This window comes from Numenius arquata, chromosome 2 (genome assembly GCF_964106895.1).
Source record: "Numenius arquata chromosome 2, bNumArq3.hap1.1, whole genome shotgun sequence".
NCBI lineage: Eukaryota > Metazoa > Chordata > Aves > Charadriiformes > Scolopacidae > Numenius > Numenius arquata.
In genome coordinates, this window is record NC_133577.1 from 79882130 (window position 1) to 79909166 (window position 27037).

Sequence of the window (27037 nt, forward strand, 5' to 3'; positions counted from 1 at the left end):
AAATGTGCTGGGCATCATTAGGAAGGGCACATTAAAAAAAAACCCAAACAATAAGCCCCACACCACACTGCACACAAAACATTAAGGACTTGTATATTAAACTTTGCTTCCCACCACATCATGAGTATGACACGTCTGACCTCAAGGAGGACACAGAAGGTACAGAGAAGGGCAACAGAAATTATCACAGAAAGGAAGGAAATGCTTTATAAAGAAATTTAAAAGCCCAGAAACTGTGATTTGGAGAGAAGGCCGAGAGAGACAAGATCAACTTTTATAACATCACAAAGGCAATGGGTAAGATGAATAAAGGCTTGGCTTTCAGCAAGTACTACAATACTAAGATTAGGGGACACTTGACAAAATTAACTGGAGGTCAGTTTTACACAGGCAAAAGAAAGCACTTTACAAAACAGCTGGTGAACTTCTGGGGCTTGTTGCCACAAAAGACTATTAGGGTTGACAGTATCAGTAGGTTCAAAATGGACTAAATTCATGGCTGATAGCTCTATTAAAAAAAAAAACCAAACTAAAAAGCCTAGATAGGAACATACTCTCAAACATGTGTAATGTAACAGCTCTAGGTGGTGCGAGAAAAACAGTGAAATTAACTGGGAAGGTGGTCTGGTTTGCAAGTTCTCCTTGAAGTTTACCTCCTATTGCCATTATCTGTGACAAATTATATATTACAGGGACTATTCATCTGAACCAGCAGGGTATTTTTTCAATTTAATAAAATGTAGCTGAAATTCTCAGAAATAACTGCTGATTTGTGAAAAAAAAATTGTTTAATAGATATAGATATTCTTCCTTATTCTCTGACTTGTATCAGTCTAGCACATTACATGGTTTAGGGGTGGACTGGGCAGTGTTAGCTTTATGGTTGGACTCTTAAGGGTCTTTTCCAACCCACGTGATTCTGTGAAATAAAATCCACTTGTACAACATTTGTGCTAGGACTAGGGGTGGGGACCATCTGCTTCATGGGGAGATCACATGCAAAACTTATAGCATAGATGCAAGGCTGGCATACTTGAGATTGAGTTTAAAAGCTTTACTGTATCTCATTCTAGAGGGACAGACCCAGACCCAAAAGGCCTCAGAATGCACCACCTTTGAGAAAGTAAAGCTATTCATTTACTTGCTTCCCAACCCTAGATAATAAGCATTTTGATGCTCAGATAACCAAAAAAATCCCTGCATCAGTGTTTACACTGTTACAGTTAGCCTTAATGTTTTATTTCCAAATGGTTTCTATACCCTTCACAGCCTAAACAGGGCATCTGAATTCAGACAGCATGGTCAAAATCACAGTACAGTAGTTAAGCCACCATAACTAGCCACACACACAAAACGTACAGGAAAACCCAGATCTGCACTAACTTCTTTCACAGGTATTTAAAATAACATGTTACCTTGCATTGGCATGAACAAAGGACAAATAGCTAACTCAAGGTTATTTGAATTCTTGGCTAAGAGTTTATCATCTTTTTGACTCATGAACACTCAGGGGACTTGTCAGCCTTTAAAAGCAGCACATAGTGAAAAAAATTTAATTAACTGTTCACTTCCAATATCCAACTGGTTTATCACCTTTTGGATTTCAAAATTTATCTCTGCCATAACATTATACACATATTAGATTAAATGACATACAATAAAATACATATATGCCACATTTCGTGTGTTTCCCATTCATTACACTTACCTGCATTTCTTCTTTTGTGAAACTGGCTGCTTCATCTCCCAGTTCATGTAGATACATGCAGTCTGGTTTTGGACACTGCATATTTTTTAGAAAATAACTGCAATATTTTGTTGTACCTAATGATGCCTGAAAGAAAAAAAAGAAATCATTACGTAAGTACTGAAAGTTAAGAATGCATTTTATAGTATAAGAAAAAAAAAAGCTATATTTGCTAAACAAAAAAAATTCCTTCCCAAGATTTGGAGTTCCATGATAATTCATTTTTTGATGCAGATGGACTAGGAAATCCATTTGTAAGAAATCTATATACTTCAGTATTAGATAATTAGGATATATTTCTTTTTCCATCCAATCTAAAGCACCAAAATAAGAGCCTCAGTAAATATTTGCATTCATAATCATAAGAAGCCAAATAAGCAGTTATGAGTTTCTATTACATGAAACTGGTTAATGTTTTTTAGCAGGCTCAGGAAGTGAATATTAACTAGATAATTTTCTATAGCCACCAATTTGGCCAAGTCAACCTGAATACCTGCAGATAACAAAAGGAAAAAACTTGCATGTCCCAGAAAGCTTTCGAGGTGTGGTTTTTAGACTACAGAAATGCTCTATAAAAGCAAATAATCAGGTTTTTACACTGTGCTATTAAGCTATACAGCAAAAAAAAAACCCTGTGTGGAGGGGGTGGTAGTGCATCTCTGTCTCAAACTTTTGTTTTACGAAGTTACCTGCTAATCCCTAAAACATTGCCTGCTGGAAGCTCACTGAACCTCCATGTTGTGATTAATGCTAGGAAAATAGGTCAAAACCCAATAAATTGGACATTTTTGTTAATCAACATAGGCATATCCATACAAATAAAATTTTATACTATGTACTGGTATTAGTGCCCTAGCACATACACATAAGAATGTAAAAATATTACCACCTTAAGTGTTCTGCCGTCTACCACCACATTATTGACACACTGTATGGCTCTAAGAGCATCTTCTGACCGGATGTAGGTTACATATGCACTGGCACTTGGACCCTAGAAAGAAAACACAGCATTTTTTTTTTTCATCCCCCCAGACAGATCTGAACATTGAGTTGCTTTTTTAACATCTCACTTCATAAACTGGTATATTCACAGCTACATATTTTTTTAACAGGAAAACCGACAAAAACGATAGAATTCATAAAAATTTATATGTGATGCATAAAGAATAGGGAAATAAAGAAATGCATCAAAATGTTGCTTGAAAGTTCTAGAAGTACTTAATTAGAAGCATTTCATCCCTGAAATGCAGATTAGTGAATAAATGCCACATTGCTGATGCTCTGAAGGTTCTCACCCCATCTTCTCAGTTTTTAATCTTTCTACATTGCATCTTGCATCCAACCTCGAGAGTCTGGTTGCACAAAGCTTCAGTAACTAAAGAGTAATTTGAGTAATTTGATTTTTGCAGTGCTATATTTTTTTTCTTTTTACTTCTTTAACCTATTGTTTAATCAGAAATAGGGAGTCCCAGATTCACTCTGTACACGTATTTTCTCTAAAGGAAAAAAAAAAATCACAAGGACCTCTGACTTACCTGTGAACCTGCATATGATGTGCTGTTATTAATGACAACTTTATGTATTTTACCAAACTTTCCAAAATATTCTGGTCGTTTCAAAACCTTTAAGAAAAGAAAGTTAAAGTGCTATACCAGAAAGTTAATTCATAAAATGCTGTTCAACTAAAGCCTTTAAATAAAACACAGTTCTTTTCTACGAAAAGGAAGAGAGCATGTAGATATAGATTTATTTTGCAACATAAAACATGGGTTACTTGCAATACAGAGTACATTGTCACTGCGGTAAATAACTTGAAGGATATTCCACATTTTACATTGGTTTTTTTTAAATTTCTTTCAGTACTCAGTTACCCAACCCTACCCTGGCATGATATAACCCATTCAGCATTAAATATTCCTATGTATATCTATTTTATAATTTGAGAAAAAACCAAAAATCACTAATTCAAATTTAAAATAAATAACCACCTTAAACTTGCATTCAGATATATTAACTGGTAGGAACAAAACACTGAATCCTGACTCACTTGCCCCACTCAAAAGAGCAAATAAACCAATTAGCTCAAGATAGCCTCAAGTTTTCAGAAGACCTGACTAAGTACAGGAAGACAATATATGACAATTCACAGGGGCAAGAAAAAAAAACATTTCAGAATCAACATCATGCTGAAATGAATGACTGAATCACATCCCTGAAGGAAAAACAAAAAAACACTCCTGTCTTTCCCTTCCCTGCATCAGCTGGTAATAACACACCATTTAGGGATCCTGTGCAAGGCAGGAACATCTCTAGCATATTAAGCAACTCTGTTGAAAAACAGTTACCTGCGTGCCAATGGAACTGGCAATATATCTGACACATTTGGTAGCAAAAGCCTTTCTTTTTCTATCCCCATGATAGAAGGAAGTGCAGAAGTACTGACTACTCAGACTGAAGCTAGATAAGCTAAGGGTATTTTCAGTTCTCACCAATAACCCGAGAGGTTAAAAAGGACGATTTGTTTCCCTAGCCCTGTCTTCATATTAACACTGGATAGTACAGTTAAACTGTACTGATCCAAGAACTTCTTCACCTAACCACCTCCTCTGTCTTCTCAAGGGAGCCTTGATGTCTTCATTTGGAACATTCTGTAGAACTACAGGGCACGTTGTATAGACAACCAGTCACTCGCTGGTCTCTTGACTGCTCTTCACTTGATCTACGCCCTCTTGAAAGATCCTACATCCACCCTCAGACATCATTCCAGAGGAGACCGACAATCCTGAGTAAAGCGGAAAAGTTTCCTCAACTGTCTTGCAGATTATACTCCTTATAAGATACGGCGGCAGGGCCTTTACAATTTTCACAAGAGCGTACATATCAATAGAAGTGGATCCACCTGTACTCCATTATGATCCATAGATTTATTTCCAGAAACAGCAAACAGCAGTCTCCCCTTCCAAATCATCTTTTTGTGCAGGGTTTTTTTCCCTGCTTAAGTGGAAAACTTAAATTGAATATATTGAATACTTTTTTTTTTGAGCCCATCTCTCTTTTATGCTAGATTTCTTGGAAATCAAGTCATCTTGGTGCTATATGCAATATTCAGTAAGTACACATTGTCTTCAGGTATGTCAGTGAGAATATTGCTACTACCAAACCTAGTCCAAGACCTTCATCCCCCTACTACACCAATAAACCCACTTCTAATTACTTCAAGTATTCAGTGTGGAATTATCTAAGGTTAAAAAAATATTAACTGTGTATACTATTATTTCTTTTACTCACAAACCCTCTATCTGGTCAAAGAAACTGAATACATTTTTTGGTAATAAATAGCACCAAGCCAGTGCTGACAGTTGCAAATACTTGTTGCTATATTCTTGTAGAGACTGAAGTGTTACACACCAGCTCAGTTTAACTTTGATTTTCTTCCTCCCTTCATACTCCCCTCTATCCCCCCTCCACTAAAAGCTGCTTTTTACATTTGTTCTTTCCCATTCTATCAAAATGCAGCCCATATTCTAACTCCTCAGAAAAAGCCACTTCTATTTGAGATTTCTCCAGACAATTTAGTCCCATCAGGTGAACTTGGCACAGCAGTTTTGAAGACGTTTGTCTTATCCTGTAGTACATTCCCTCCGTATTCTAATGCAGGGTAGTTTTACTCATTAGCACTAACTTCACCTGCAGCTGACTAATGATAGAAGTAAATAAAACATTTTAAACACAATCAGTTTTCTCAAATGAAAAGCTTCTTTTTGATGATGCAGTAGCAAACCAACTCTTTTCTGAGTCTTCCTCTTATAAATTTTTTTTCCTCTCAGCCTCATGCTCCTTCCTAGTTGCTTTTTTCTTCTGTCCCTACACGTCTGTGCTACACTTAGTATTTGTTCTTTATAATCCAATCCCAGTTTGGAACTGGTGGCGCATGACAGCTGCATAGCACCAGCAGATTCAGCCTAGGAAAACGAGCACATAAAAATCCTTAAGCTTATTTTTAGCTTAACAAGCCATTTTTAAACAAATACAAAGAACAATTTCCTTAACAAAAAAAATAGAGCATCCGTACTCCTGAAAACAAAGACATAAACACTTATTGAGGTTATTTTGGAGGAGGAAGCTGAGTAGGTTCTCTTAAGAAGAGAGCACCTCAGCAGCAGTGAAACCACCAGGGAGACAGACAAAGGTGCGCACAAGGGTATTCCAATGGTTCCTTGACAGTTAAGAGCAAGATTCGCAAGTGTGAACAGCTCACCTCTGGATCTGCTAGGCGCTGAGATAGTCCTACCACGAAGACAAGGTTCTTCTGTACAACCCGTACACTGGCCAAATGTTTGCGATTCTCTGATATCTTCTGTTTCCTCTCATTTTGTTTCTGTTTCTTTTCATTTTTTATCCTTTGCAGCTCTTCCTGGGAGAGTGGTTTGTACACTGCTGGATCTTCTGGATATGGCTAAATGTAACAAATACCATTAAAAACAACCAAAATAAGAGACAAAAGCATTTGAAAAATCATTAATCCCGGTATTTTAATGCACAAATTTATTTCTTCTGTTAAGCTGTTCTGACTGTTATGGCCAGCCACATTACAGAAGTAGCATATTCAGTCCTTTGGGAAAGGTGAACATCTCACATATTTTCATGGATTTCTCCTATTTATAGGCATAACACTGATTTAGGCAATAGCCACATTCTAACCCAGCTGCCTAGTCAGTTCGGTAACACTACAGGCAGCTGCAACATGACAGCCAACACATCCTGTTAAGATTTCTCTAACATAGCATAGTAAGCAGGCTGAAAGCATGCCCTGCATATTCCCTTTATATTTAGTTGTCTGAAAGAGATTTGGGTACTTAAGTGTATTAACAAAGTAAAGACTACAGGATAAGAAATCAAAATACAATTTCAGTGGCCCACCAAGTTCAAGACAGTAACACCATTACACGGCTGAATCTTTACATGGTTAACTTCTCCTACTGAAGAGATAAGATTGCAATTCTTGCCATGCTTGTCTACCAGTTTGAAACTTGGGCTTTGTCTTCCCTGTCCAAAGGTGCATTTTTAACCTCAAGATTATCATCTACAGATAACTTGTCAAATACAGACATAACACTGTAGATTTTAATCTCAAAAGTATCTAGTACAAGTGTCCTCAGAATTACCTAGAAAGATTGCTCTATTCACACAGGGCGCTGCTATAAAGGCACTATTTTAGCCTGGTCTTGTAGACTATAGTGCACTCTCTTTTGTCCCAGATATTCCTCAAAGCAGTTCCATATTCCTTACCTGTCTCTTTTCTCAAACTGAAAAGTTAAGATTTCACACTTTATATACAAAGCAATGCTAAGCACAGAAACAAGTATACAAAAAAAAAAAAAGTATCTCCAACAGAAAGAAGTGTTTCTAAACACTGAGATAAAGTAAAAAAAAAATAGAAGAGTACAGATGTGCATTAAGGTAAAGACTTAAGATAAAGAAGTTAAGCTCACCATTATGCTGAACTAAGTTCTTTGTACTACCATAACCAAAAGTTTCAGTGTGCAAGTCCATCAAAAATGAACTTAACTTTTTCCTGACTGTCCTCTGTTAATGGTAGAATACAACACTAGTTGTCATACTAAATGACCTGAGAAAAATCTACAGCAGCAGATGAAAAAACAGTTTCAGTTAAAAGCATATATTCCACATACTTGCATCATGCTAGTGAAAGAGCCACTGAGTGCTCAGACCCGAGTATATCCCCATACAAAACAATATCCCTTTTACAGTTTAAAGAGTTTAAAGTTCAGTATCAATATGCTATACTTGAGACATCTTCTGAAAATATGCTGCAGTTGACTTCAGCAGATGGCATCTCATGGTTAAACACCAAGCCCACTGGAAAACGTTTTTAGTATCACAAAGGAATTTAAACTTGTAAGATACTCTAGCAGTAGCCCAAGTTACACGACTAAGTCCTTAACATGAAAACACAAAAGAGTCTCAAGTTACCTTTGAAGAACAGTTAAAACCATACCATTTCTTAAAGTTATGTTATTCACAAGAAACACTAAATACGTTATACAAATTTCACAATGTACTTGATGAACAGCAATGACCTCTTAGTAAGGTCATTTGAGACTAGCTATAACCAATGATTATCTTGAGTTAGCACATGTACACGTGAGGACTTCAGGGATACAGAATAATTCTGCAAGGCACTTCACTTATATAAGGAGCTCCTTAATGTCTGTGTTAGACAATCATGTAGAATAAAAAAAATAGATATTCTTTTGTTTTAGGGAAGAGGAAGACTGCTTAGTAAAGAGTTAATTCAGTTATTACAGTCAAGATGAGTTCAAATAGGGGGGCTGGAACTGGACGATCCTTAAGGTCCCTTCCAACCCAAACCGTTTTATGATTCTATGATGAAGTACACCAGTATAAGGTAGATATAGTTCCACGTCTCATACTATGCCAGGCAAGGCTTGCAAGTGTGCTGCTCTCCGGTACTGCACAAGAAATGAATTCATGGTTTTCAGTAGGTTCACTAAGGCTCCTGAAGGTCCAAGAAAACTACAGTAAAGAGTGCCAAAGTTCATCAGCTTCTTGCTTGCCAAGCATAGCCACATTCAGACCACATTCTCGAATGAGAAGCAAGTCAGTATGCGCCTTCTCTGTAGAGCTAATTGCTACCAGAGGTCCTGAACATTAGTCAGCAAACATTCTGGGTAGCTCAAGCATAACCCTGAGCAGAATGTTTGTTTGTCCATAGTAAAACTAATAGTTTGTATTTGTACAGGAGAGCACAAGAACTGCTGGGAGACACACAACTAAACAGCAACTTCAGAATCAGGGAAGAGAAATATCTTCATATCAGCAGAATGTATGAGACTACCTGGATTCCGATTTCACTCATTAAGAAGCAGCAGCAGTTGATTTGCCACCATGGATAACAGCACTTGTTTGAGCAACAGAATAATCAAAAAATCTTGCTAGATACTGCACCACTGTATTATATAGGAAATGTATGTTTATCACTCTCATGACATGTTTAATGCTTCTACAGAATACGAGTAGTTGGATATCCTGACTTGTAGGACCTGCAAATGTATCTGCATGCAACTCTTGAATCCCAAGCATAAATCAGAAACCCAATCCTAAGTAGTGATTGTGGGAGGATGACAGATAAGAGATATTGAGCATTTAAGGAGGGAGGAAGGCAAGTAAGGACAGTACCAATATTTCAGAAGCTAATTCTAAAAAATAACAGCTATTAGAAAACCTGTTCCTTTCAAATGAGGACATAAAGTCAGTCTATAAGTAGGACAATTTAGACTGGACATTAGGAAACAATTCTTCACAGAAAGCGTGGTCAGACACTGGAATAGGCTGCCCAGGGAGGTGGTTGAGTCACCATCCCTGAATGTGTTTAAGAGTCGTTTAGATGCAGTGTTGGGGGATATGGTATAGGGGAGAACTTTGTAGAGTAGGGTTGATGGTTGGACTCGATGATCCCAAGGGCCTTTTCCAACCTGAATGATTCTATGACAACAAATGATTTCATCTTCAGAGTGATTGCTTCCCGCAGCGTGGAAGTTCATGAACTGAGATGATAGTTCAACTATAGACAGAACGCGTGCAGAGAAAGTTGGTGGAACATGGCTCTGAAAGCCAAGCAAGGTGGATTGACTGCTGGTGTATCTTATAGTACCATTTCATCTGTTGTTTACTCTGTCCAATCCTACAAAATTGGGGTAGGAACCAAAGGTACCAGAAGCTCTCAGGTCTTTCAACAGCTAAAGCAGCAATGCTGCTGACATGATACAACCCACTTTTTTTCCCTTTCACAAGAAGCATGAAGTATTTAAGCTACTACCACTGATTCCTTAGCTGGTAGAGGATTTGAGATCCAAGCACAGTAGCTACATCAAGTATTATCAGCATTTATGTGTTTTCAGATGCAAGAGATGTCAACAACACTGATTCACTAAGTTTAGCTGACAGCATCCACTTAAGTTATTCACATCATCTTCAGCAAAACCCATGGAAGCTATCTGAACAAGATGTGCCAACATGGAAAGTGACCGGATTTTGTTTACACTAACTGCAAGTTGCTAGTAGTTCTAATAAGAACTTCATCAAAAGTTCAAATGTCTCTTTCGTAGTCTCATTTCTTTAATCAGAGATGGCCCTTGATGAATTTTCAGGTCTTTCTGACTATGTTTGTCTTGTCATTTAAGTTTTGTTTTCTTTCAGACTTTTTTCCACACATTTTCCCAACTGATGAACGCTGAGCTAGCATTTATCAAGCACTTCGCTTTTGTCATTCCCAGATGGGTCACATTCCTTCCACACAATGGATGAACCAGCATTTCCCAGTTGTTGCCTTCCTACCGAATAGGTTCTGAAATGAGAAATAGAGAAAGTCAGTAAGGTTTATGCATAGTATACACCACACTACTTATATAAAGAATAAAAACCAGCAATTTCCTATGTATTTCTAAGTATCAGTTGTTGCACCAAACTACTCTGTTGTGGGATTAAAAGCACCAGAGGAAGCAACTGACATTTGGAGACTGTGCCTTAAGACCTCAGGTGTTTCTTTTACACAGAAGCAGGAGTAGGATAAATATGGACAAGAACATGCTTAAAACATGTCAGTTTCTTGGTCATAAAACGTAGCAGTTTACTATTTTTCTTCATCTCTAACATAAGGTACTAGAAGGAATAAAGCCCCCTAAATCAAGGAATTGGAGAACAAGGCAAAGTCACATCATAGAAACAGCTGTGTATCATGTTATATTATTTGGTGGACAGGCAAAGCAATTAAGAAATGTGAAGGAGCTAGGCTTTTTTATTGTTGGGATTTAGAAGTTGCAATAACTAAGGTCTGAGAATGCTGTGCTCTATTAGAGCAATACAAGTGACTGAAATAGTACGCATTATTCATATGACAAAACAGTACCAAGGCCACTGAATTTTAAAGAAAAGAACAAAGAAAAATCACTGCAAAGATAAAAATCACAAGGATAAAAACCAGAACCAGCAAGTCTGGTGACCTGTAAACCAGCTTTTGGCTACAGAAATCTCTTTTGAGGACAGCATATTTTCATTCTAATTTGACTAGTTAGCAGCTATTTCACTCACAGTTAAGAAATCAATTGACTGGAAAAAACAGAAAGGCTTGCTTAGCATCTTACAATTGACTACACCTACAACTCTGAAGGGCATCAGGAACTCAAAGCAGGTCAATTCTATTTTTTAAGGAAGCACTTTTTGTAGCTAATGAATGAAACAAACAATTTCCAAGTATTTCAGAAGATTCAGACAAAGTTTAGAAAGCTTTTCATGTGTTATGAGTAAGAAGTACTAGTTTCTAACCACCTTTCAAGTTAAATTCTTACTTTCACAAATCAAAACAAAGCAAGTATTTATCCATTGCTGTTGCTAACCAGAGGAAACTTAAGACACACTAACTCACTTGGCTGCAACCACGTGAACATTCTGCATATGCAAATGTTAAACTATATTCAAGCATATAAGTGTTCAATGTATAAGATTTTCTAGCACATAGGAGTGTTTTCTGTTGAGTAGAAAAAACCGCAAGCTAACATCTTCTCAGTTAGAAGTAAGTAACGGCATACATACAATGCATAGTTAAGATCTATCAAACTAATGGCACAGGCACCACTGTAGTGTATACCCAAACCATTTTATCACAGGCTTTTCCAAGATCTCCAAACCTTTCCATCAAAATCCCTGGACAGGTAATTTCTTCATTACTTCTTTCCACAGACTGGTGATCAAACCACTGGAAAACTCCCATCGCATTCAATACCATTGGCACAAATAGCAGTTTTCTATTATGTAATTGTGTATGAAATAGCCTTGTTTTAATAGGGCAATTTTTTAATTTGAGCAACCTGCTCTAGTGAGAGGTGTCCCTGCCCATGGCAGGGGGGTTGGAACCAGATGATCTTTAAGGTCCCTTCCAACTCTAACCATTCTATGATTCTAATATATGTTTATTCACAGACCATTTTGCATTAAGTATCCTGTACTGGTATACACATTATAAGCATGTTGGAACCATAGTACCTACTACAAACTTTCCTGCCAAAATTCTGTTGCTTTGCCATTTTCTGCACTTCAGCATTTTAAGTTGCCACAACCAATACACACTGTAGTAGTTATGAATTAGAAAACTGCTTAGATCTTTTCCCCAGAAACTTTACCACACAGATAGAAACTATTTAGACACACTACACACAAAAACGCATACCTGGTTCAGATGGTCCAGCACACTCGAAAAGGTGGTTTCTTCAGACATATTGGATGCTGTCATCAACTGTGTAGCTCAAAATGATTTATTCCCAAGATCCTGATGGGGTCTCTGCACCACAATGTCTTTGTCTATGCCACTCCTCGGCCTCCTCCATGCAAATCTCCTACAATCCAGCAATACAGCTGCAACTCTATTCAAGAACACCTTGTAGTCCACAGATGAAGAACATATCATGAACGTAATCCTCATCCATTGTAAAAGATGATGTCTCCTTCCTCTCCTGGAACGGTTGGTGTGCTTCATTCCGATTGCAGCATTCATTCTAGCTTTACTCCCAAAACTGTTTTTCTGAGCAAACTGTATCAAATTCAGCAAAATACTTGCACGTCCAATCACACACCAGATTATTCCACATTAAGCAGCTCAGCTGTGGCAGTATCTGTATTTCAAAGCATTCAGACACCCAGAGGCAGCGAATAGCATTTTGCTTCCTTGATGTATCAGATGTATTCCACAAACTTCCAATAGTGAACAGGCAGAGATGAATCAAATAATTGTTGGCAAAAAGTAGTGTAATAAATCCAGGTAAATGAAGCAACTTAGATGAAGAAATTCCAGAAATTTCATGTTGTACCAGAGGAGTGGAAATTTGCTTGCACTATGAAAATTACTATACAGCATGTGTCATCTACACCAGGTATCACATGTGGAGCCTGATTTGGCTGATGACAGGTGGATCTTCCTTGTAGGACATACAGCTCAAGTACAGCAGCAAATTTGTACAATTTGTTAACAAACGTATGTTGCTGTGGGATAGCCTTCAGGCTTGCAGGGGCGTCCAAACACAGGTTAGTAGTGATAGCTCTAGTGTAGCCAAAGCCCAAAAGAGCAGCAAGAAAATGACTGGAAATGCTTATAGAAAGCTGTGGCAGTAAATAAAGATAGTGAGACCAAGTAAGATTAACTTGGGGTCTGAAAGGGGAGCTCTAATATGAGACAGGAAGCCAAAGGCATAAACTGAGGATAGAATCATGATTAAAAAGCAGGAGAAAGAGGGAACATAAGCAGCTGTGATTACAAAAAGAGGAAGGCCAAGCAAGAAAGTTACAATCAAGGGAAGTCATTAGAGTTAAAGAGAAGAAGATACTGAGAAAGAATTTTATTAAACACTGAAGATAAGGAAATAATGAGGTTAAGCAAAACACTAAAAGGAGGAGGAAAATAATTCAAAGGAAAAAGCAGACAATTTAGTGAGGCTGAAGTTTATAGTTGTGGCCAACCAAAGTAACAGCCAGACATCAATTCAGAGACAGGGAGAAATTAAGTGTGACTCTCTAAGTACTACCTTTAAGCATTTGGCAAAAAGATCAGAATACTAGACAAATAGACTTCACCTAGATTTTGAGATGCTTTAAAGTTTAACACCATTGGACATATTTTCCGAAGGTTTTGAATATTTAGTGTCCAGAAAAACATGGATTAAAAGCTCCAGTGGCACAAACAAAACAAGCAGGAGCTTTATAAGCTTGCCTCAGCTCTGCTAGTTTAGCTGAACCTTGGACCTCAGCAAACCCCTGATGCTGGAATCCTCACTGTCTTTCCTGAAAAGACTGTCAATGCATGAGCAACCCAACTCAAAGGATTATTATTATTTTTTTTGGCAGTTCTCCCAGCATCAGCACGCCTTGGTTCTGATCCACAGCTTCCCCTATTAATCCAGTTCTGAATTTAACAAATCAAAACTAGCTGTAGCACAACAGCTTTGACACATATGCAGATGGAATCTGAAAGATCCAACACCTCACCCTTGATCTAGGCCATGACTAGATGAATGTTTCCCCGAAGGAAAAGGATGTCTTTGGTACCAACACAATGCAAGAGCCTTGAGATATGCGCAAGACAAGCTGCTGTTCCAGGATATTTACCTTTCTGCAAGCAGGACAAAGTCCATTCTCATCAGTACGGATACGATGCCAACAGAAACGGCAGATTTGGTAGCCACAGGTGCAAGGGAAGAAGTTGATGTCATCAATTTCCAGAGGCTCCATGCAAAGGGGACATTCCACAGGGTCTTCCTTAGCATCAGGGCTGCGAGACATCTTTATATGTTCGCAGAGCAGCAAAAGTTTATAATAACTTAATAGACCAAGAAGGTCAGCACTTGAAGGTCTGCAAGAGAATTACAAAAAAAAAAGTGATTAATATAAGTTTGGCAACCTTTCTTTTGCACTTTTTAATTTTTCAGTTCTTCACTGCTTTCCTTTGCCCCACAGAAATTATCTACTAACAAGTCACTCCCTAATAAACTCGAGTGTCTCTTCCTACTCACAAGTCACACAAGTAATGTGAAAGATGGTACTGGTGACGTACGTCCCCACCTGGACAGGCAAGCACTACTTTGGCAGGTCACTACCCTATTTGTGTTTCAAACTGTACAGCTGCAAAGAAATGCTTAAGAGTGTACACCATACTTTGCTTCTAAGTTCTACCAGCTCCTTTAACTATTGCTTTCTTGACATCTTCTGCAAATCCAAAGTCAAAACTTTTAATGCAGGACTTCAAGGCTAAGATTAATTTATTCCTTCCCTCAGAGACTTGGAACAAATCAGAGATTTAGAAGAACATTTATGTCATCCATTCAGACTTTTCAGTAGAGTTGCAGATTTAACAAAGAAAAACAAGGAAAGCTTCTCTCTCAGGAGGATTTGTTTCTTTGGCCATCTCATTTTTTGGTCCAGAGATTGATCTGAGAGATCAGCCTTAAGACTATAGCCAAGATGTGTCAGGTACACAGCTTCCTACATGGCACAGAAAACTCTAAGTCATTTATGCTTTTCATCAGCATCCAATTCACACGAAAGCCCAAACATATGCATGTAATTGAAAAAAAAAATAATCAAGTTTTAACTTAGAGTGCACCCACAACAAGGTATGTCTGCATCAGAATCTTTAAGAGAACCAAAATTCAGGTCACCATTTTCTTAACTCTTTTCTTGAACTCAGTCATTTGAGTATACTTCTATTCCGTCAGTTTAAGAATGCAGCAGAAGAAAGTTACTTTCAGACTCAGAACAAGGCACATACAGTCACAGATACTCAATCAGTCTGAGGGGGTTTTTCTCCCCTTTCTTTCTTCATTTAAGTAACACTCCGGATAGTTGAAATTGCATCTAATCTCAGCAAGCTGTCTTGATCTGCTGCATGAGATACGCATGTAAATGGGGTAGAGTTAAAGGGCAACAGCAGAGTTTTTCTCCTTTTGAAGAAAAACAAAAAAACCAAAATCCCACCAAAACAAAAGCCACTGGAAATCCACTGAAAAAGATATGACCAGAACCAATAGTTGGATGGTCATCCTATCTGTAACAAAATACACCACTTCTTTACAAATAAGCGAGCTCAAAAGTTTTTAAAAAATCCAAAATTCTTTTTATGATTATGCCTTCCCCAAACCATCAGTCATGCAATTATAATTTAACCACATGTACACAATCTGGACTCCCCTCTACTTTCCCAGAGTGTTTTCTGTTTCATTTCTAACCAAAAACTACTAAGTCACATACCATCCAATCTTTCTCTAGGCTTTTAGGAACAAGTCCAGAAACAAATTCTCACTTCCACCTACTTGAAGAGTGACATTTACTCCTGTTCTTGGATGTAAGATAACAGAATGCTTTGAGATCAAACCCTTGCTCACGGATTTCTGTATGTTAGTGTTAACCTTACGTATCTTTGGTTTGATACTTTAATAGTCACAGAAATTCAGGCCTGTTTACTATCTTCCACACTCGAAATCATACTTCCTTGAATGAAGTCTATCTTGTAAAGCCCAAGAAGTCCCAGCTCAGATTGGGACCTCCCACATTACAGGATAGGATCCATTTAGCATCAGTCCACAACACTTGTCCCTGTCCTGCACATCTCTTCAGGGACAGAAATTCCTCTGCAAGCAGCCAGGAGAGAGCCCTGAAGAGGCATGGCATACATGCATGCACACAACTAAAGCACCATCCAAATACACAGCAGAGAGTATATAGCTTTGTACAGGAACAGCTGCGTTGTAGTTTAGGCTACAGGTTAACCTCTCTGCAATTTCAACTAGTTTGGTAGGGAGTATAGCCTCTAGCCTCTGGTAAACATATACCACTGCCCTAGAGATAAAAAAAAAAAAAACTTTCACTGGATGCTCACAGAAAAGTAAGGATGAGAGAACAAGTTTTAGATGCGGTAAGCATAATTTCTCTATACAGCATGCAGTAGCAACAACACTGTCCTCTTTCTGACCTTCACAATGATTAAAATTGAAAAGTTAAACTCCTAAAATAATATGGAAGCTTCTACTTCATTATCTATGCTTTCATTAATGCTGTATTTACAATCTTTTTGACAGGCTGAAAACCAGGTTCTGGGACCTTACCAGTGTTTGCTACAGAGAACACTAGCAGAATCTGACCTGAAGGAAGGAAAGGATTAGTTTGTTTGGGAGCTTTGTCTTGTTTTTAAGAATACATTCCCACTGGCTGAAGAGTGGGAGGGACTGTTAAGAGGCCACAGCACATTATTTAATTGCTTATTATGCAGATAACTTAACACACATTTCTACAGCAACACTTAGATTTCCTGTAAACTTTTCACACTTGTATAGCAGCAAAACCACTGCAATATGAAAATGACTTTAAACCGAAGCACGGGATAAACTACACTCGTTTTGTTCAGTTTAGATTTGGATTTGACTTTGCCACAGATCTCCAAACAACAGGTCAGTAAGCAGACAGTGTATTCCCTTCAACTGTGTACTCATTCCACCACAGGCTCAGCAGCTTTGTGCCTAATGAAACACGTCCAAAGAAAGCTATACTGGTACTAGTGAAGCTGTAGTTAAAAGTGCAGTTTGGAAGAAACCACAGCCACCACAGTAAAACTACTGGATTATGAAGTTACTATTTGGAATCTCCGCTAAGAAATGTCATCAGTTCATGTGAATAAAGCATGACATATTAGCTAGTGCCTCTGGGATATGCAGACAAGCTCTAACAAAACTGCAACATGATTAACATTTATGAGCTGTTTAAGTTAACACTAAGAGTTCAGCAGCTGCTAGCAATAATGCCAATAGCTTGCTTCAGTCAGCAAATGGCCTGTTACTTTACAGCAAGGAGTAAAGAGCAGCTGTGTGCCATGTTTCTTTAAACTAAGTAGGAGGCAATATTTATTTACTTGGGAAAAGACCATTCACGCATCCCATTTAGAGATTCTTCACTGAAATGTGTCTCCATTTCAACAGGGTTTACATACCACGGTCTGTCTCTTTCACCTCTGCATCAGAACAACGCTTATTTTTTCAAAACCGGAATAACATGCATAGTGAGGCATCATGCATTGTTCATATAGCACTACCAAGAAACACGGAGTAAGTGGTCAGCTCTACAGCTATTCCAAACAATTCAAGATTAACGTCACAGGAAAAGTAACACAGCGATGGCAAAAAACAAAAGGCAGTATTACATTCTGTGTTTAATCCAGGGTATTTGGTCTTTGGGATCAGGTTCAAAGAAACCAAATTAATAGCATCTCAGGAGAAGAAAAGGAGGAAGGTTGCGCACACGTACACACGTGATACAGGCAGCTAGAATTTGTCCATGCACTTTCCAAAACACTGACAACTGTAGTCAAACAGGGCTCCAACAGCTTCACATCCTGTTTACAGGAGACTCTGCCAAAACATCCATGCGCACAGGGATGGAGCAGAGGCAGACAGTGTCCAGCAGCATCTTTTAGATTTAGTGAATTGTAATAGGTAATAACCAAAATACAGAAATATATAGTTATGTATCTTATCCCTTCCACCATACCAACTAATAAGTTCCTTTCTTTTCCAAACGCATATGCAAAACGGAAAAAAGATATTTTTTCATTAACTTTTAAAAGTGCTTACTTAGTGGATTTGACAGCTGTGTCTAATCAGCTTCACTGTACAATTGTTTCTCTTGATGAAATACTCCAAATTTTGCAGTCAGGAAAAAGACATCCTCCTATTTGAGGGTACTCACCTAAACACAATTTCACTTTCAATATAGCTAGTGATTTCAGTCCATTTATGCAGCAGACATTGCCTTTCCCTTTTTCACTTCAGGTGAGCAAGTTTAGCTTCCAGCAGTTTATCTTCCCTATTTAATTTTAAAAGGGGTCATAAAAAAAGGGGTCAGGGGCAAAACCAACTACTTTGTTATCCACTCTTTTTCCTTAAGTGCAGCAATTTGAGACTTGACACACACTCCCCCTCATCTCCCCATAGCAGACACCAGAACATTGCCACTTGCTAGCAGTTCATTTTAGTAAATGTGTCCCTTAAACTTTAAATCCTCCCCCAAGAGGGCAGTTAGCTCCAGGGGATACAGACACATTCGCCCCCTCACACAATGGGCTGAATCCAGCCTTGGTACTTACTTTAAGACACTGAAAGCGTTACAGCCAAAAGTTCTCAAAATCTAGTCATGAAAAACCCGAGTGAAGGACTCGCATCCCAGAAAATTTTTGGAGACTTTGGGCTTCTTGAAGGAAAAAATCCAGACATGTTAGCTAATGTTTCACTTAAAGTTCAAACATACCTGACACTTGAAGTGAAACAGGTCGGAGTCTATGCACCAAACCTTTACTAAGGGCTCATTAAACTTAAGCAAACAGAAACTCAGACTTTTTTTTCATGGCCTTGTATCTTTTGAAGCTCATCAGCCCCAAGAAGTCTCAAAAATGCGCTGCAGATGCTGCCTGCATAACGCCACAGGGACAGCAGCCTCCTGAAACCTCCATTCCCACTCTGCCAAGGATGGGTTCCCTTTCCACTTTACCACTGCGGTGGTCCCACACACAGGCTGGATGCAGAAAGGCGAGTAGACTACAACCATTAGCTATAATAGGTTACCCCTTCCTTAAATCAGGGGAGCAGCAGCAGCGATTGTGCCAGCACAGCGCTCTCCTCCCAGCCAGCACCATGAGGGGGCACAGCGGCCTGAGGCCCCTGCTTGGACTACCTCCTCCTACTAGTGACTGCTGAAAGGCAAGCAACCTTCAGCTCCTTCAGCCTCTGAACATAAAAAAAGGCTATCACTTCACTACATTGCAGTGAGATCTAGAAGGTTTACATCGAAACCTTTCATAGGCAGGCTGTCTATGCCCATTTTTACTTTTTTAAGCATGCAGAACTGAGGGAGATGGGTGAATGAGTCCTTCAGGGCCCTACAGAGATCTCATATGGGAGAAAGTTCACACATACACGTCCCAAATCATGGTCGGATGGTCTCATCATTAAAACATCTATCTAGTATTGTGTCTTAATTAAGTCATCCACACAATTCAGAAAAAATCTGGGGAACTTCCCCAGGCCACCTCTTTGACACGCTACCCTCTACTTGCTGGTCATTTTTTGGAGTACTGCACAAGGAGAGTGATCCCTTTCTCCTACCAGTCCTTCGCTCACATCAAAATAGTGATATTTTATAATCACCCGGTTAGCAACACTGATGTAGGAGATGGCAGGAGTGCTGAAAACAGACTATGCTTTTCTAAGTTTTATGGCGCTGTTACTGACTGAAAACAAAGACACCTCAGTGGCAAGCGAGCAGCTCTTGAATTCATCCAAGTTAATTTTCATTTGAGACAGAGGGAAAGTTCACTTCCTATTTCTTTTTCCTGACTGTGCTGAACATTTAAAGCAAACTGTACTACTAATTTCAAATCACGCACAGTCCATTTTTCTCTCATGCCTTCTCTCTGGAACAATGTTTAGTATTCATGCTGTGGTCTGCAGCAACACTTTGATCATGGTACAAGCAACAGGTAAGAAAACTAAGAGGTAAAGTCCTGTATGTTTTGAAAGTACGACCCTCAGTATTTCTAAACACAGCATTACACTGACTAGGATTGTCCCCAAGTTATTTAGCTCAAAAGAGGTCAAAACTGAAGTCTATAGAGACTCCTCTGCTTTAAGCCTCCCTGCAGGTGCTCAAAGAGTTCTGTTGTGGTTTCAGACTTTGAAGTCTGCCAGTGTAAGTAGTTGTACTGTCACTTGAACAAGACCAAAACATAACTAATTTTGCTGCATCACATTTTATCTAAATCAATCCTCCACCTAGTTCATCACGCAGCCATAAAGCTTTCACCAGCACAGTGAAGACTGTGAAGAAACGGGCAAGTAGGGGTAGCGACGCTCAAGCAGCATCGTCAGCAACAGTGCAAAAATCACCCAAAGAATTCACTAGGTAGAGTTTCAACCTAATGTTCTCAAGGCATCCCAATAACAAAACAAGAAGTCAGATACCACCTGCTACATTAAAGGGGAACTAATCATTCTTTATAAACCCAGTGTGAACACAAACTATTTCAATACAGTTATGTGGAAAAAAGAAGAAAAGTTATGTATCCCAAAAATGCTTTTCTCTCTTTTAAACTGAGCCAAGAATTGGTCACTGTAGACTTACTATTATAGGACTCAATTTTTATGCATGAAGGGCTACATACTATCAGTGACACATGAATGCCAAGTAAGAGATTATTTATTCAAATTACTTTCTTACAAATCATGCACAGAATCAAACTATTAAATTTTATTTACAAAGAAAATAGGCCAAATAAGATTCTGATAAATTCATCCTCAAGCACGTAAAGCTTTGGACACAATTATCCAAGACGATGACACTATCCCAGCACCTAGGTCAACTCATTCAATGAAATTAAAAGCATAATATTGCTCTGTAATTGTCTAAATTAATATCCCACTTTCATTCACATTAGAACTCAAATGCCAATATTCCTTATTCCTTTCTGCATGTCCCCATTTCATTTTTGTACCTATAGCACCACTATATATAGACACAATATGCTGATATCATTTGAATAATGAATTAGAAGTGGGCTATACAATTATTAGTTCAAATATTTTAAAAGCCTATGCCACAGACTGTGACCATCTAATATTGGTATGCATATTTCAGCATGATTATTTCCAGCTCCTCAGGACACAAGCAGGAGGAACTGTTGCTCAAGCAACAGGTAGAACAAAACAGCCATACCTATGCAGATTGGTATACAGCAAATTATATAATCACAGATTGTTGTCAAAGAATGTTAGAGAGATCACAAACATATAATTAAAAAAAAAAATCTGTCAAAAAATAGATCCATCAGCTCCTGTTAAACAAGAACTAAGTTTATCTGAACTATTCCAAATTCTCCAAATCTCTCATTTCTGGGAAAAAGGGTGCTACTCCATTTCTTGTACTTTTTCTTCAGAGCATCTGCTACCAGTCACTGTCAGAAAGAGGATCTACATAGATCAGCTTGCCAATCATGCAGCAACCACAGGCAGCTATTAAACAGGCTATTTTGGGAATGTAGAGTCTTTATTCTACTCACGCAGCACCCTAGCACCAAAAAACTCATTCTGCAGTCAGGGTACCTACATATCAGAGTGCCATAGTTCAATTTTTCCGTAACACTGTGTTCCATTTAGTCCTTAGTAAGGTGATACACACTCACACACACACTTGCCCTCCTTGTAAGCCTGTAAAGCACATTGGAAAATTCCTATTCTTTCCACATCCTAGTACATCAGTTTTGTCTGTGTTTCAGGACTAACATGTTCAGTTCATTGTAGAAGACTCACATTGTAGCACAGAGGCACTATCGGACAGTTGGAACAGTACATGGAGGGGAAAAAAAGTGTTTTGTAAAAGACAGGTGGACGTAGAAATGAAAAAACCGTCAATGCATATACATGCAGTAATTTGTGATATGACAATGTTTAATTGCAAAGGTAGTCACTAACATAAAAAAGAGCATCCAGCACCAGTGCAGAGTACCCCAGCAGACTGAGGATTTTTGTTATCATAATGGGCTAACACTGTCCAGCTACTCAAACTCCCCACAGCACAGAGGCCAGGTGAGTGATGACAGCTCAATCTCACTGACCTGCACTTCCATCTGTTTCACAGAAGTTTCCAACATCCAGTTTTTCTACTGCTTTTACCTCTGCAGATCAAAAACCCTAGACACAGACATTTCACTGGTGCTGTTTTTGAGTAAATTTGGGGATACTGGCTGGAAGAGCTTTAAGGTTCAACATACCTTGTGTTGCAGCCCCTTGAACTGTGACTGTGCAACTGAAGCAACTCACTTATCTGTGATTTTCTTATCCTTCTGCTGCTTTTTTTACTCATCATGTTATGACTTAAAATCACCAGTTTTAAGACAAACTGCAATTGAACCCTCCCTCCAATTCAAATTGATTTTAAACTTTTCAACTGCAAAATAGATTTTTTTTTTTTTCCTATCGATAACTACTATATACGTTGATCTACAACTAAAAAGTTGTGGGCTTTTTTTTTTTTTAAACCAATGCAGCAGAAAGGCTGCAGTACCCACACTTAAGCAGTTACTGTTCCAGTATGTAATGTATTCCTCTGACTTTTGTTTGAGGTTTGTTTCTTAATCCAGTATCACTGGGCATTGAATAACTTTTTAAAAAAATCTACATGGAATTTTTAAAGTAGCAAAGTGTACAAAAGTCGTATCAGACTGGTTGTAAAGCAAGACGGTATGTTCACAAAACTTCAATTTAGTTGTCTAAAAGTAGCAATGTTAACAGTAGGTTACATCTCCAAATCCTTCAAGTTTTCAGAACTACTATACCATATCTTCATTTTCCTTTCCCTGAGGTTAAAATAAGAAAAAAGCTTTTTCACCTTAAGTTCCTTCAGTAAAAGTGAACATATCATTGAACTAGTAAATTAAAGTGACAATGCCTGACTGTGCCTTTAAGAAGAGTTGATACAGCAGGTAAACAGACTTCAGTTCTTTAGCTAGTGAACTCTGCTAGTATAATTGATGCTAGATCTCATTATCAGTATTAATCAATGTGTGTTGATTATGTATGTTGACTACTAGAGGAAATGCTAATTTAAGTGACAAAGATCACTAGATAGAAGACTTACATTCTAACACTTGTCAAAATGATTTTGATGGGGGGGAGGTTAAGCAAACAAACTTATTTTAAGAGACATGATCTACAGACCAATTTAAAACTTCAAAAAACACCAGACACACTGCTCAAGTCACGGCATCAGTGCTACCCTTTCCCTTTGCTCAGCAGTTCAGGCCATTCTCCTCTCTCCCCCTGTGAAGCAGCTCAGCCCTCTGCCTGTCTCTGAGGCAGCCTTCTTTCAGTCTCCCACTTCCCATCAGTCTCCCCAGTGGCATTCAGCCTGTTTGCATTTTCCTAGTATGCCTTCATCCAAAAGACAACAAAACAAACATTTGCTCCAGGCTTCTGGCTGCTAGAGTTTTTATCAGTCTGTTTCTTTCTGCATGGAAGAAGAGAGGTAAGAACATGCCATTCTGTAATGAAAACTTCCTGTGCTAGCTTGTATTAGATTGCATACTTAATAGTGGCCAGTATTCCCAGATCCAATTATAAAGAAAAGCTCAGCTCTGAAGAGCTTTACAGCCTTTAAAGACAGATGACCCAGAAATTCTCTCACACACAGAAAAAATCACCCCACTTGAGGTTGCAAGAGTATATTTGAATATACCCCAGTTTGCAACATCCTGCCAGCAGCCATCATCTTCTGGATAGTTTACCAGAAGAACTCATTTTTTTACCCACTGCTTCAGCTGCATTAGTTCACGTACACTTAATATTACAACTGGTCTGATCTGAAAGTATGCCTGAAGAACCATAATCATACAATCACTGAAGTACAATCTAGCACACAGCACCATCAATGCAGTATGCTCAGAAAGAAACATATGCTTTTTTTTTTTTAAAAACTTGCACAGAAGGACAGCTCAGCTTTTACATTAAAAAAAACCCTCTCATTTGCATTTTCATGGTGCAGCACTACAAAACTACTGCAGCATCTTTAGAAGTCCCAGCTTGCCTGTCCAGATATACTCAGTAATCACAAGAATGCAAAAACCTTGTAACCAGTTTTCTTATTAATTCCTGGATTTTTATGTTATTCAAATGAAGGAAAGAAAATATTCAGCTAAACCTCCTGCAAACAGATCTCCAGAGATTTTTATCATCTATTAGATAAATACCTGCTTCTATAGCAAAAGGATTAACTGTTATTTGCCCCCAAAGAAGCAGTTAGAGAAACTGTATTTCCCACAGAAAGCATAACTAAGGAAAACACCATTTGAGCTAAGGCATACTACACATGAAATTTTCTCTTTGGGTTTTTCGTTGTTGGGTTTGGTTTTGGTTTGTGGTTTTTTTTTTAATTAGGAAAATTACCGTATTTAAGGATCTCCGATTGTTAAAAATGTAGTGCTATCTTTTGCTCTTAGAGAAACAGTACCCAGTAGTTAAAACACACACACACCTCTGAAAGTATTTTGGGAATACTAAAAGTTAATGCTGGGGAAGAAGTGGCACAGAAAAAGTTAAAAGCTTATTGCAATAAAGAGATATGTGTTCTTATTTGTAGCAACATGCACTATAGAGACACAGACACACATATTCCTTTAAAGCACTAGAATTTCCAAAAATCACTTGTAGAAAACTAGGTATAAAACGGAAGACTGGATGATCACAGGTTGTGGCATCTGATCTGTGCCAGTTAAGTATCTCAAGAATCTTCCAAATTCCTTAACTCTTCCTTACGAATTGCTGAAATGTCACAGCAATATTAAGTGATAACAAAACAGAAAATATATCAGCCACATATTAGCGCTGTTAAAAAAAAAAAGCACATAACACACATGGCAAGTAGTAAATTTTCTGTCTATACATTAAGCAGTGGGGACTGAGCACCCCACCTGCCATGTCCCCAGCTGAGAGCCCCCTTGAACATTGTTCTTAATTCCAGAGACTGCTTGAGATGCTTCTCTTGAACAGAACAAGCGTAACTGAATGTACTAGGTAACCCTTTTTCAGTGTTATCAAAACAGGAATAAAACTAGGAATTACTCTGAAGCTTAATAACACAGCTGAGTATGCTTCAGAGCTCAGGAATGGGAGATCCAGCCAGTGTTAGCAACAACCCCTCAGTTCCACTCAGTAGCATCCTTGAAATTAGGAAAGCATAACCTAAAACACCAGAAAATCTAAGAGAACCCACTTTAAATAATTCTCATCAAATCCTTTTATGTAGGTGTTTAAAATTTGTTTAAAACAACCTTTGGAAAATGGATGATACACTACTTAATGTTGATTTGCTTTCTCCTCACCTTCTCAATTAAGGTATGTTTATTCTAGGCTTCAGCTCCTGCAGTTGTGAAATGTTTTCACGAGAACAAAAGGATAACTTGACCTTTAAGTATTAAAGGACGACAGACCTATTATGCACTTTTCAAGTCATTTTAAACAGCAAACATGAACATAATATCAGCCTAATTACTGTTTTCTTAGCAACAATGGTATTAGGTTTCCCATGTTTTTTCATAATCCATGAAAGAATAAAGACTTTTTAGTTGGGACTGAGGGGAGGGAAGCACCAAAACAAGTTGAAGACTGAGAAATCTGTACAGAGAAAGCCTTATACAGCTCATCTATAGGTTCTGGATGAGCAGTGATTCCAGCTTGAGTGCTTCTGCTAATCAAGTAATAATGCAAAGCATTGAGCTCAGAAGAATAAAAACTCTTTGTCAAAGTCCATGCACTCCTCAGTGCTCACAACTCCATCTTGAAACTCACTGGCAGCCGATGCCAGAGATTAGAGGACTGGCATGAAGTATGCTGTATGACACATCGATTAACAAATCAACAGCCACATACAGCACTAGACTGAACACGTCTGCTTATTCTTATACAAGTAAAACACAAACTACTACATCATCACTTCCCTGGTCAGAAACTGTGAAGCATTTATGTCAATGCCTCCTCTCAGTTCGAGTAGCAGCTTGTACTTTAACGTTAAACTTATTAAAAAAACACAAACCACTGTAATTCTTGATCTTCATTTCACTCTGGAATTACATGGATGCTTTACAAAGATCTCAATAATCTTCAAATTATAGGATAGTTTGGGTTGGAAGGGACCTTTAAAGGTTATCCAGCCCAACCTGCCCTGCAATGAGCAGGGTCATCTTCAACCAGATCAGGTTGCTCAGAGCCCTGTCCAACCTGACCTTGAATGGTTCCAGGAATGGGGCATCCACCACCTCTCTCAGCAACCTGCTCCAACCTGTTCCTCGTCATAAAAAAATTCTTCCTTTTACCTAGTCTAAATCTTCCTTCTTTTAATTTAAAGCCCTTGTCCTATCACAACAGGCCCCGCTGAAAATTTGTCCCCGTCTTTCTTATAAGCCCCCTTTAAGAACTGACAGGCAGCAATGACTTCTCTCTAGAGCCTCCTCTTGTCCAGGTTGAATAACCCCAACTCTTCGCCTTTTCTCACAGGAGATGTGCTCCAGCCCTCTGATCATATTCATGGCCCTCCTCTGGACTCACTCCAACAGGTCCATGTCCTTCCTGTGCTGAGGGCTCCAGAGCTGGATGCAGCACTCCAGGTGGGGACTCACCAGGGCAAAGTAGAGGGGCAGAATCACATCCCTCGACCTGCTGGTTAGACTTCTTTTGATGCAGCCAATGATACGGTTGGCCTTTTAGGCTGAAAGTGCACATTGCCAGCTCATGTCCAGCTTTTCGTCCATTAGTATCCCTAAGTCCTTATCAGCAGGGCTGCTCTCAATCCTTTCATCCACCAGCCTGTATTGATGCAAGGGGTGGCCCCAACCCAGGTGCAGGACCCTGCACTTGGCCTTGTTGAACCTCATGAGGTTCACATGTGCCCACTTCTCAAGCCTCTCTGGGTCGCTCTGGATGGCAGCCCATCCCTCAGGCATGTCAACCGCACCACTCAGCTTGGTGTCATCTGCAAACTTGCTGAGGGTGCACTGGATCCCACTGTCTATGTCACTGATGAAGATATTAAGCACTACTGGTCCCAAATCTTCTGATTCTCCAGGCTCTACCTTTATTCCTAAAATCAAAGTATTCTATTGGATACCATCAAGCAATG

At 38.7% G+C, this 27037-nt stretch overlaps 1 protein-coding gene across 9 annotated transcripts in view; it reads right to left on the reverse strand.

Moving 5' to 3' along the window:
• The window catches only part of CNOT4 (CCR4-NOT transcription complex subunit 4), an 84580-nt gene that overhangs the window by 32281 nt on the left and 25262 nt on the right, over window positions 1-27037 (reverse strand). For 3 of the 9 annotated variants that reach the window (XM_074163264.1, XM_074163210.1, XM_074163218.1), the window contains exons 1-5: window positions 13943-14180; window positions 6006-6203; window positions 3283-3369; window positions 2637-2738; window positions 1709-1834 (exon numbers count right to left, since the gene is read on the reverse strand). In XM_074163264.1, coding sequence (XP_074019365.1) covers window positions 1709-1834; window positions 2637-2738; window positions 3283-3369; window positions 6006-6203; window positions 13943-14116 — 687 coding nt within the window. In that variant the 5' untranslated portion in view covers window positions 14117-14180. Of the gene's footprint in view, window positions 1-1708; window positions 1835-2636; window positions 2739-3282; window positions 3370-6005; window positions 6204-13942; window positions 14187-27037 lie in introns of those variants that run through there. The other 6 variants (XM_074163274.1, XM_074163227.1, XM_074163283.1 and 3 more) reach the window with 4 other exon arrangements.